The sequence below is a fragment of the Chanodichthys erythropterus genome, chromosome 15, assembly GCF_024489055.1.
Source record: "Chanodichthys erythropterus isolate Z2021 chromosome 15, ASM2448905v1, whole genome shotgun sequence".
Taxonomy (NCBI): domain Eukaryota; kingdom Metazoa; phylum Chordata; class Actinopteri; order Cypriniformes; family Xenocyprididae; genus Chanodichthys; species Chanodichthys erythropterus.
In genome coordinates, this window is record NC_090235.1 from 34,430,182 (window position 1) to 34,443,330 (window position 13,149).

Below are 13,149 nucleotides of genomic sequence, written 5' to 3' on the forward strand. Positions count from 1 at the left end.
TTTAGTCCGTTTCATCTGATGCCTTTTAGTCTGAGGCTGTTTTGTCTGATGCCTAATTGTAAGAGACCTGACACCTGACGTCGTTTTTCCTGAGACCTGAAGCCTTTCAGTCTGAGGCGCAATGCCGTTTTGTCCGATGACTGAAGCCTTTTAGTCTGAGGCATGATGCCTTTTCGTTGTATGAGTGAGATGTGTCCCAAAATGGACACCGTAAGACTGGCGTTTGTCAGGTTTTGAAAAGAAAGGGTGGAAACATGACAGAATAACACGACGGATATCGCATTTTGCGCAAAATTAATAAATGAATTTTCAATACCGACCAGATACAATACTGATTTTGGCATTTTGAAACCAAACTCTTCAGATAATCTCAAATTACAATTTACTAGTCTGTGAAACCAGGCCATAATCTTTTTAAACTCAGCTTTCACCTTTTTATGACTGGGTCTGCCTTGATTCTAAAGTATTATACTTGTCTGTCAAGCATTTTATATTGTAAATATACTATGAAAATAAATGTATGGATGGTCAAATCATAGTTTTATAAGCCAATTCCACCTGCCATATCAATGGGAGAATATGACTAATCAAAATAGCATTGTAGATATCTTGAATGTATATATGACTTGTCAAAATAACAATGATATATCATCAATGCATATTATGACTAGTCATAATCACCTTGCATTTATCTTAATTCCAATAACAATGAGTCAAAATTGCAGAATAGAAATCTGGAAGTGGAATTTTGACTAGTCAAAACTAAATTACGACTTGGGGTATTCAATGCTAAGGAGCCAGGGGTATTCAAGGCTAAAACGGCTTGCCATAATCTTGATAAAAACTGGGTTAGCTGTGGTTTGCTATATCTGTGATCTCATGTGTGACAAATTCTCCGACCCTCACACCACTAAGCACCATCAGAGAGGAGATGTCGTTGCAAGAGAGAAGTAATTTGGATTAAAGATTACAAGAGCTAATGCTTTTTTTAATAATAATATGCATATCTGGTGATAAATCATTTATAATAAATACCATAATAATTGAAAATAAAAGGTCAATTTTGATTTGATGGTGACTTTAACTGTGTGAAATGTGTGCGGAAGACAGATAAAGGGATAGAGACAGTGTGGATGAGAGAGTGCAGTGCTGGAGTTGAAGAGGTGTTCGGAGAGCAGTGGAAATCCATTTAAAATTCATGATACAAGAAAACTTTAAAATGTCATGATGGGTGGGCTGTTCATAAACATATCAATAAGGAAGCCACAATGGCATCCCTCTTCACAAGCTTATTAATTAACATTTCAAAAGCTTTTGAGTGCTCATAAAAAGATAGATTTAACAGAGATGAAACCACAGCAGAAAGACATGATTGTTGATACTTAACAGGTTTAAAGACAAGACGCTACAAGAATAAAGATGGTTGTTGATCACTATTGCAAACATACATATATCTGATATTTAAGAAAATCTTGCTCAGACAGGAAAACAGGTAAGGGTAATATAAATAAATACATAATCACAAGACAAGTCACTTTGAGCGAGTCTATACTGCCCTCTACAGGTTCCAAGTAAAGAATGAAAAGGTAAAATACAGTCAGCACATAGTACAATATCAGGAATCAGATGGTAATATTATGTGCCGACTGTATTCTACCTTTTCATTATTTACTTAACCTGTAGAGGGCAGTATAGACTCAAAATTAATAGTCTTGTAATAAAAAATATTTTCTGACACATTTGTTGGTTTTTGTAAACGCATCAAAGAGGCATCCAAGGAACACTGACATGTTCCATGCATCAGTAGATTGGGTTGTCTTATGTAAAACAATAATAATAATAAAAATGAACCAAATGATACTCACAGTTTAGGTTTTAATTAATGGTGAAGTGAATGTACATGTATTACGTGAAAGACCGTTTTAAAATATCTTTACATAAAAAAATTAACTATACAGCTGTTCTGTATCGGATCATTATATCACTTAACCTGTAGCCATACTGTTTGCACCTTATAAAACAGGATAGTGTAATACTATAATTACAATTAAAACAATTTTTTGATGACAGGAAGACGAGATATACAATCAATCTACAGCATGTCTCTATACAGTGCACAGGCCCTCTGGTGGCCTACAAAACAAAGTGTACCATAAAACCAGCAGTGACATGTACCAGTCAAAAATGCACCAAGATTTTTTTTTTTTTTTTTTTTTTTTTTTTTTTACAAAGACTCCATGATGTAACATCAACCATTTTGTTTTAAATTGTTCAATGTACAATGAACTATATCATCATCTACATCTGAATCTTGTGAAATCTGTCAACAACATGTCCAGGTCATATTTCACCCCATTACAAAGAACAAAACAAAATAAAACAAAACAAAACAAAAAAAACACCCTCCTCAAACAAACAAAATAGAAATGAGAAAAGCTTTGCCTAAAGAAAATTAAGCTTAAGATCATTAAAATTTTTGGCATTGTGGAAGAAAAAAAAAAAAAAAATCTAATTCTCATTATGGTAATGTGTGGATTTTTTTTTTTAAAACTCATTTTAATGCATGCTAGTATGAAAAAGTATTGTATAACAGTATTTTACTTTAATAAAGTTAAAAAAATACATTACAGTAACAAGAATTATCATTGAGAATGTGCATCGAGAAAAAAGTTCCAACACATTATAATAAGATTTTTTTTGGAAGGAAAAACATGCCTAAATGTCATGAAAATTATATCACAATGCTAAAAATCTTAGTGGTTTAGAGTGGCTTAATTTTCTTCAAGCCAAAAATGTCTTTTTCTTATGATTTTTGGGTAAAATATTGCAAGTTTTTATGGGATTAACCTTGAAATATCTAAAGCGAAGTGCTGTGTTGTTAAAAAAAGAAGAAAAATATTAAAGAAGGTGTGTGAAAAAGTAAAAATTATGGTAATTTACAGTAAAATGCACAGAAAGTGACACCGTGTGCTGACGTCCTGAGAATGTCAAAGATGTGCTTTCAGATCAACACGCATCAGTGTGTGTTCAGGGTGAGAAACAGTGTTATATGCCGACTTTCTTCTGTATTACTCTAAGGTCAGGCTAAAAAAATAATTCTGTACCAGTGTTAAGGCATAAGTGGACAGCATATATCATTAAACACACATACGCTCATACAGTCTCTCACAATCACTCACCACTAAAACAGTTTATCACCAGTGTCAGAATTTCTATAAAAGTATTATTGTTTGGGTACACATGCCTATTCTTGATCACAGAAATGTGTGTACCATAAAGACAATTAAAACACCCCCAATCCACACAGTTCTGTGTCCCCTTTTCCCTGAAATACTCCAAAGTGGTCCGGCCATGGGAATCATGGGAACTCTACAGAGGGCTGGCACTTCTGCTCCCCAAAAGTGTTTGAAGTATCAAGTACCAGCATCCTGCACACACCCACATCACTTCCTCCTCCTTTTCATTCTAGAGCACTGAACGGCTGGCCTGGGCACTCATCAGTATACGCTGGAGGATCATGGGAAACAGGATGCTGAAGTGAGATGGAGGCTTTTAGCTGCAGTTATAGGGGCAGCTTTTATCTGTCTAGGGTTTCCTCTTCAGGGATGCTGATTATGGCCGATGAAACCTGCAAAAGGAATTGAAAGAAGAAATTATATTTTTGTTATGCACATTCAGTCTAGGTGATGGTTCATGATACTTGATGATAAAACCCAAATCATTCAATATGCAATATCGCGTTCATAATCGAAGGCGATTCATCTGCGATTATGAACGCGATATTGCGTAGCTTGTCCACGAACTACGGCTCTGTATATTAAGTGCCGCTCCATTTGAAAGCAGGTGATGGACATTTACCGCTAATCACAGAACCGGCTTTACTGATGAGACACGCATGACAATCGCATGCGATTAATCGTGCAGCCCTAGAAGCAGTGTTTTGAAATCACCCATCACTATATATTTTTGAAAAGTCGTTATTTTGTTTTTTTGGCGCACAAAAAGTATTCTCATCACTTTATAATATTAACATAGAACCACTGAACTCCCGTGAACTGTTTTAAATATGTTTTAGTAGCTTTTTGGATCTTGAGAGAGGAAATGTCATTACTGGTTATGCAGGCCTCGCTGAGCCATCGGATTTAAATCAAAATATCTTAATTTGTGTTCTGAAGATTAATGAAGGTCTTATGGGTGTAGAACGACATGAGGGTGAATAATAAATTACATTTTTGTGTGAACTAAACTTTTAAGCAGGAAAAGTTTTGAAACTGTTATTCATGCGTTTACCTCAACACAACTTGACTACTTTAATTCTTTGTATTCCAGGTTAACTCTTTTTTCCATCTCTCGCCTTTAAATGGTCCAAAATGCGGCTGCCTGTCTACTCTCAGACAGCCATAAATGAGACCATATTACACCAATCTTATGTTCTTTGCACTTGCTGCCAATCCGATATTGTATTGATTACAAGATTCTGTTATTTTTCTATAAAGCTCTCAACAATTTACCTTCTAAATATCTCTCTGACTTGATTGTTATGTACAATACTTCCAGATCACTCAGATCCCAAAATGGTTGTCTTTTGTTGGTTACACATTCTCACCTGTAAAGAGCCTTTGCAGTAGCTTTTATCTTACGCTTTTAGTTCTTTATAATTTGTATGTTTCTTACATTGATTTTCTTACTTTCTTTTTTTTTACTTTATGTACAGCACTTTGGTCAACTTAGGTTGATATTAAATGTGCTTTATAAATAAAAATGTAATTGAACTGGAGACAATGATCATGTTTACATGCAGATTATCTTACAATTATAGGCTTTGTCCAGAAAAAAAGGAAGTCTGGGAATAAAATGGTGGCCAACCCATAAACTCAATCAATCAGCTCTGCATTTCTCCATTTTTCACTTTATTTAATAAAAAAAATTATTCTATACGTATACTAATATTTAAAAGTTTGGGGTTCGTACGATATTTAAAAAAAAAATGAAATTAATACATTTATTCAGCAAGGATGCATTCAATTAATCAAAAAATAACAGTAAAGGCATTTATAGCATCACAATAGATATCTATTTCAAATAAATGCTGTTCTTTTGAACTTTTATTCTTCAAAGAATACTGAAAAAAAAAGTATCAGTTTCCACAAAAAATATTGAGAAATGTTGCTTGAGCATCAAATTGTAATGATATTTCACAATAATACTGATTTTACTGTATTTTTGATCAAATAAATGCAGCTTTATGAGCATAAGAGACTTCTTACAAAAACATGAAAAAAATCTTACCGACCTAAACTTTTAAATGGTTCTCTAGATACAGATACAAATGTAGATCCCATGTGGATATTCTGAATTAGGTGTCTATAAAACCGCGTTTCCACCACAGGAACTAGGGTCTTTGGGGTGGTACTTGGTGTGTTTCGACTTCAGGAACCAGGGTCTAAATAAAGCTCCGGGTAAAAATTCTCCCCTCAAAAAGTCTTGGGCGCTGAACATGCTGATTGGTTGAGTTCACGCTGCATTTTGATTGGTTGACCCCACACAGCATTTTATTTCAACCATCGTTTTTTTAAAGTCTATTGCTGTGCGTGCAGTAAGAGTTGTTCGCTATTCGAGTCAACAATGGAGTTTAAAAAATTTGACCGATGGACCAACGACGAGGTTCAGGCTTTATTAAGCTTATATGCGGAGGACGAAATCCAACGGGAACTGGAAAGTCGTGTGCAGTCCTACATCACCAGACTTATCTTCACGGTACTTTAGACCGCTATGGAAACGCAATCAGCAACAGGTCTGGGGAAAAAAGTTCCTGGGACAAATTGTTCCGGGTAATTTTGGTGGAAATGAGGTTTTAGATACAGAAATTAATATAGCCATATACCGTCTTGAAACATATTTATGGCTATTCAGGTTTTAGCAACTGGGTTTATGTGAAGAATTTGACCAAATTCCAGTTAATATATGAATATTCTTGAGTGTGTAAGCATGATCATTTATTCCAATTTTTAAAAAAAAAGTGTTGAAAGTGTCAGACCTGGTGTATATCCTGCTGTCCTCATGAACTTCCATTTCTGAGCTCTTATACTCATTCAACTCTTTTCTTATGGCCGCCTAGAGGAAATAACACAAAAGTAAAGAGAAAGAAAAAACTAAACATTCAGAATTTCACAGGTTGGGTTGTGTTATAGAACTACGTCTTATTGATGATGTTATGTGGTCAAATCAATATAAAATTTCAAGCATTTAAGGTTGGTTGATGTTTGAAAAACAGCATCTTTCAATGTCATTGTGCCTTTTAAATAAGATTTGTTTGGCAAATAGGTCTTGGTTGTTAAGACTGCAGACATTTTCAATTATGCGCAAAGGATTTTATGTAACTACAATTTACTTAAGATAAAACTGAAATGATCTTATATTGGTCACCACAAGGGGGCAGATGAGACCAGTAATTCAGTCAAACCTTGTCAGCAGGTGTAAGTTTGGTCCAGGGTTTGTCAGCACGTCGGTCATAGTCTTGAGCATGAGTGCACTCCACATACTCATGGAAGCGCAGGATTTTTCTGGCCTGGAGCTCAGCTACCGTGGGCCTCTGTGACAACTGCAGATATAAAGACAACAATATTTGCTTTCATGCTTTTACAAGATTAAGATTAGCACCTACTTGCACCTCACTCAAAATATTTTTGCCACTATTAGAAGCAGTGTGTAACTGTTTATGCAACTTGGCTAGTTGTAGTTTTTGTCCACTATGCACTGATAGTTAAAAATTCAGAAGCGAGTAGTGAACAAACTTGTTTTATTTTAATATTTATTATATTATATTTTGAATTATACTGGGATTATGGCTGTTTTTATTTTTGAAAAGGATAAGAAGGGTAAATCAAATGAATTAAATTGAATTATAATTTTAAATTACTGTTGATTCTCATAACTTGAACCAAACATAAATTTATACAGTACCATTCAAAAGTTTGGGGTTAGTACTTTTTTTCTTTTAAAAGAAACTGATACTTAATTTCATAATATTACTTTTACATTTTTTGATCAACTAAATGCAGCCTATAAGATAATTATATTTATATTATACTTATATTATACTTATCAAACACAATTAGTCAAGTAATTAATGTCCCTCCAAACCTTTCTGGTCAGCCTGCGCTTGATTTCGCTCCTTTCTGCCCGTCGGTCCGCTTCATTCTTGGCTGAAACAGAAGAACATGCAGATATTAAGAAAATCTTTACAAAAAATTACAACTACCAAAAGCTACAGAAAGACTAGAACACGGATGTAACTGACCTAGTAGGATATTTCTCTGCTCAAGTTCTTGTGCGGTGGGTCTCTGACTCAACCTCCTGTGACAACAAAATACACACAGTGTTAGTGTGGAAAGGAGACCCATGAAAGACCCTATGAAAGCCCCCTGAACACACAGGCAGACCTTGTGAGGGTGGTGCCGATCTTGTTGCGGAGAGCTTCCCACTGCTCTTTGTTGGTCCAGGTGGTGTCGTCCTGGTCCTGAGACTGCTCTTTCTCCTGCTGACGCTCCAGCTTTAGTGCTAGAGTATCCTTTCGCTTCACACGACTCGCAAGACCACCTAACGAGATACACGTATAATCCTCATTAGGTTTTATGTGTGTTGTAACATTATATTGATGTTATGCGGGAGCAAAGTTGTAACATACATGATCGAATACATACATGGTTAAAATGCTCTGACATAAGAAATCTGTTGGCAAATAGTTTGATAGTATATGAATATAATTTCCACCAAGGATGGTTAAAAATACACTACTATTATAGCCATTACTCCAGTTGTCAGTGTCACATGATCCTCCAGAAATCATTCTAAATGCCTGTTCACACACAATAACTTTAACAAGATAGGGTTTGTGTAGCGTAGTAATAAGATTGTGTTCTAAAAATCACTCTAAATGTAAAATAATAGCATACCACAGTCCATACCACAACTATAACAATAATTACACAGAGGATCAATATCGAATGTAAATGTATTTTTTTTCTCTCCAGCTGATGAACGATTAAAAACATTGAAAGCCAATCAGAATCCATTCTGCTTTAAAAAGCTTAAGGCTCAAGAATTTAAAGCAGCAGACAACAAAACTGCAGCACACGCAAAAACTGAATCAGTATCATGCGCTGGTGTGGATGCTAATGTAGTTACTGTTATCGTTATCTTTATTATTATTGTTCTTGGTGTGAACAGGCCTTTATATACTGATTTGCTGCTTAAGAAACATTTGTTTATCACTGTCAATGTTGAAAACAGTTTTGCTACTTTATACTTTTGTGGAAATTTGATTTTTGGGGGATTTTTTGATGAATAGAATTTATTTGGCGTAGAAATCTTTTGTAACATTATAAATGCCTTTACGGTCACTTTTGATCAATTTAATGCATCCTAGCTGAATAAAATAAAAAATAAAAAATTTTAAAAAATGGTATACTGGTAATGTTATACATATTACGGCAGGACAGGTACAACATTACTAAATCACTCTCATTTGGCTGGTCAGACAAAATTAAAGTATCCTACTTATGGGAATATCCTCCTCATCGTCATCTTCCTCATCATCATCTCTGTAATTGATGGGTCCGTCAGAATCGCTCTCCTCCTCGTCCTCACTGTTTCCAGGTCCTGTGTCCTCAGGAATGACAGTGACTCGTGGGTCTCCCACCAGACCGCGTCGGCTACGTGGCTCCAGTTCCAGCTGTCGTGCGGGCCGAGGGGCAGGACGCAGCTTTTGCAGCTCTTCTTCAATGTCAAAATCATCATCCTCAGGTCTAAACAATATAAAGGTACAGAAATCAAATAATCGAATGTAAAATAACACAATAGCCTAACCCTAACTCTTTAAATTAAATATTATTTAGGGCTGGGTATTGACACAATTTTCACGATTGGATTTGATTTCTATTCACATGCTTTCGATTCGACATGATAACAATTTTGATTCAATATCGATTATTTTGGATATAGTATTTCAGTTACAGTACATGGCAAATTTTCTAGAGGAAAAAAAATCTCTCAACTAATGCAGTAAACTACACATGTAAGTCAGTTGGTACTACTATAATAATATTGAAGGTTAAATTAACTTATTTATATACAAACACTTAAATTACACTCAATGTTGTTTTTATTATAAATAAAGTTTAGAATTACATAATCATATTTCTACGTAAATCTTTTTTTTTTTTAAATATAAACATTTAAATCACTGCTGTCATAACCAATTTATTCAAACATGCACTAAATATTGAAGAACATTAAAAATCATAATGAATATGTAACAGTGGATAGCTATATTTATCGGAATGTTGCTTTCTAGAGTACACTTTTCTAGCTGACTAATGAGTTTATGGTCACTGATTATGCTTTTCTGAGATAAATGTGACATTACGTTACACTGTTTACAAGCTGTTTTATTGAAGTCTTTCCGAGGTTGAAACACTGAGCTATTACACGAGACATGATACGGATTTCTGTAAGTTGTACTGTATATTTTAACATTCCTTCAGATGGTATTAAAGCGGAGGAGAGGATGTTCACATGCGCTCCGTGCTGCCGCTTCTCTTTAACTGAGGCGCTAAAGCGATCTGTCACACCACATTAAATAGCAACAAAACAATATTTTATAATAAGATGGATGTCATTTGAAATCTGAGACTTTGCTTCATATCAAAAGTAACAAAGCAATAAGATTATTGTGATTTATTGGATGGGAGGCACTACATATTCTGCTCATTCATTAACTGAAAACAGACTAATCAATTCTTGGGATTTAAGAATCGATATCAGTTTGTAAAATTGAGAATAGATTAAAATCGAGAAATCAATATTTTTTACTCAGCCCTACGATTAATCCGATTCATGCTGAAGCTACAAAAGTAATCATTCAGGAGCAATGAGTGATTTTCTCTTTGTCTTTTGTTGTTTGATTAACATTAATGACAGTCAGCAGCAGTATATTAAACTGTTGTCACTTTAAGACCTAGTGCACTAATCCAATATAATACACAACCCATTTTAATACACATCAACCGTTTACGTTCACATACAACATTACCAACTGTGCTTACGAGGATACTCGCAAAATGGGATATTTTTACATAATTTTGTGTGTATCTGTCTGTTCAAGTGCAAAAAGATGCGAAAGAGAACTCAATTTGTCTTCATGGGCTTGAATGGTTTAAAATCATTTGAATTTTTAAAATGGAAAGACTTTTTAAAATTGCAAGAATTTTAAAAACAAAATTTTGTGACAACTGTCAATTGTCTTTCATGCTGACTCGAGCGATTTGGAAGTGACTAATGTTGAGCCTTGTAATATTTCTTTCTAGGGTATAAAAAGTTCAAGGTTTTCAATCTTTTACAAGTAGTCCAAGGGCAGAGAACAATGTGTTCTGAGATAAACTGATATGCACACTTACAGTCGCAGAGGTTCGATAGTGACAGGAAGCGAGTTTCGCCCCCCTCCTGGAGCCTCAGCGAGAAAGTCTGGAGGTAATTCAAAGAGAAGTGAGTGAGCTCGCTGGGATCCTTCCGGGTTAGGATGGACTGGGCCTGGACTGTTCAAGGCTCTCTGGATGCGAATGTGCAGAGGTAAGGGCGGCTGGGAGGGTGGTTCTGTGGTGGGGCTGGGTGGGTCCACTTGGGGGACTTCAGGAATTGGGTGGGAGTGAGGAGGGGAAGGCGGGATATGGGTTGGTGGAGGAGTGAGTACATCAGAGTTTGAGTTTTTGCTGTCATCCGATTGGACAGGTGGCGGAGCAGACGCAGGGGCTGGGATGGAGGTAGGGCCTGGGGGAGGAGGCTCAGGCTGATTGGCTGAGGAGTCGTCTGAGTGGCGTTTGGACACAGGAGTCATCCTCTTTGGGGGAACGGGAGGAGATCGCTTGACTGTAACTGGGACTTGAGAAGGATCCACTGTAGAGAAAAAGTAAAATCAAAATGAACTTCACAGAGAAAAGAGTGTTAAAGCACATGTGACAACAACAAATTAGTTTGTACGAAAGTGCCAAGCTAGTATGTTATCAGCTTAAATATTGATTCACATGCCATGGAATTAATCAATCAGGTATTAGTACAAGATGTTTAATTAATACAGGATTTCATATTTAAGATAATAATATTTAATAGATTCTAATTTTCTAAGAGAGAAAGGCTTCTAGCTAGAAAACCATGACTTTTCATAAAGGACTGTTCAGAACAAACTACATTCTGAATGCTGTCACAAGGGATATTATAATGAACATCAAAGTTAAGGCCTATTCACACGAAGGATAATAACTGTAATGATAACAATACCTATATTTTCCAATAATTTTCCAAATTTTATGAGAAAAGGAATGTCCACACCCTAGCTGCAATGATAACGACACATGAATATTGTCTGAATTATGTTCAAGCTTATGAATGATAAAGCATGTGCTTATAATAAAGCTATAGTGGTATACAGAAAGTTGCACTGGTGTGGAAATGAATACAGTTACCGTACTTGGTTTTAAACATCAACTTTCTCAATCAGGCCTTAGTTATTGTGAACATGAAATCAAAACTGACACTTCTTAGATTCTTAATACATGTTCATAGTCCTGTTGTGCATGATTCATCAATGTGCGTTATTGTAGAGAATATCAGCTCAGACGTGTGAAGAAAATAACCGCCCATTTAATTATTGAGACAGTGCAGGTTAAGTATGCACTTGCAATGTGTCAGCCAAGCATTCACGTCTGAGTTAACGTGGTTGCGTGCTTAAACGCCGGCCAGTTCCACACTGAATGCCAAAAACTCAATGTTAGACACTGCACACTGCCACTGCCTCCAGACTTACTCCAAAATACTTGTTGAGTGACGCTCAGTCAAGTTGTATGTTCTGTGAGAGGGTGAAACGTTAGTATACAGGATGCATCCAGATTGAGTCTGAATTTAATCTTCATTACTGGTTATTGGTCATCTTTTACACTGGTTACATGTAATTGTTACATCTTCTGAATATGATGAACTGAATTCTATTCATTCATTCTCAGTCATTGTAGTGATTTGGAGAAGAATTATGGAGATGTTGAGTATGGGTGTGAAAAAAAGCATGACTCTGTGAGGTTATTGGAACATTAGGACATGCATGCCAGCTGGTGGGATGGGGAGACACCAGGGCTACCTGGGCGGAGCTGAGTGACCCTTTGGCTGAGGTAGGTGGGCAGGGAAAGATAGACTCCAAACTCTCCCTGCTGTCTCCAACTTGTCCAGTACTGAGGAGGTGGAGCTTTGTAATATCTTTGTAATGTTGACGCTTTGGGGTGGATGAAGGGAAATATGTTTTTAGCATCTCATACAACAATCACAAGCACTGTTGGACACTGGTCTAGTTCAACAGGTGCCACCTATTAAAACATCTTGCTTAAAGGGTTAGTTTAGGCTTTTATTCACATATAAACATTGATCAAGACTCACTGAATATGGTAAACTGAACTCAAGCGTACTTGCTTGACACAAAAGAACCAATGAGGTTTGTTTTTGTGTGTCAAGCAAGCTTGGCTGATCTTCTGTTTACCATTTTTGAGTGCTCTATGAATATTCGCTGAACAATGTTTATATTTAAATAAAAGCTTAAATGAAATCTGTTCATCATATAAAGCGGTCATGTTCATATGGATTTTTACAATGCCTGTATGTTAACATTACACTTTGTTTTAAATGGACTTTCAAATGAAGGGACAGAAAACTCTCAGGTTTCATTAAAATATTGTCTCTTGAACATGAACAAAACTCTAATGGGTTTGGAAAGACAAAAGGGTGAGTAAATGATGAACGTCATCATCTGGCTAGCAATAGTATGAAGGAAGACAGGGAACATTTTAGATTATTTGCAACTCTATTTGTTCATTAGTGGTCCAGAAGGACACACTTCAGCTTTAAGCTGGTGGTTATTATGTGACTTAATTTGTGTCCAAGTAGGCTTAAAAGGAACTTAGCTAAAAATTAAGTGAGAAATATTATGATTTAAATAAAAGTATGAAAAATGTTCAGCAAACCTCCACCAAGTTTGGGGGAAAACACTCAATTGCTTAAATGGTACAGCAGTAGGCTATACTGAAATGGGATTGTCTTGGTATCTGGACT

The 13,149-nt window shown here is 35.8% G+C and overlaps 1 protein-coding gene across 5 annotated transcripts in view; it reads right to left on the minus strand.

Annotated features, from left to right (window-relative positions):
- Positions 1-1,669: 1,669 nt before the first annotated feature.
- Positions 1,670-13,149, minus strand: part of phactr4a (phosphatase and actin regulator 4a) — a 63,205-nt gene continuing 51,725 nt past the window's right edge. For 2 of the 5 annotated variants that reach the window (XM_067361796.1, XM_067361799.1), the window contains 9 exons: positions 12,188-12,319; positions 10,458-10,953; positions 8,560-8,807; positions 7,443-7,599; positions 7,301-7,356; positions 7,144-7,205; positions 6,464-6,601; positions 6,038-6,114; positions 1,671-3,628 (listed from right to left, as the gene is read on the minus strand). In XM_067361796.1, coding sequence (XP_067217897.1) covers positions 3,613-3,628; positions 6,038-6,114; positions 6,464-6,601; positions 7,144-7,205; positions 7,301-7,356; positions 7,443-7,599; positions 8,560-8,807; positions 10,458-10,953; positions 12,188-12,319 — 1,382 coding nt within the window. In that variant the 3' untranslated portion in view covers positions 1,671-3,612. Of the gene's footprint in view, positions 3,629-6,037; positions 6,115-6,463; positions 6,602-7,143; positions 7,206-7,300; positions 7,357-7,442; positions 7,600-8,559; positions 8,808-10,457; positions 10,954-12,187; positions 12,320-13,149 lie in introns of all 5 variants that reach the window. The other 3 variants (XM_067361797.1, XM_067361798.1, XM_067361800.1) reach the window with 3 other exon arrangements.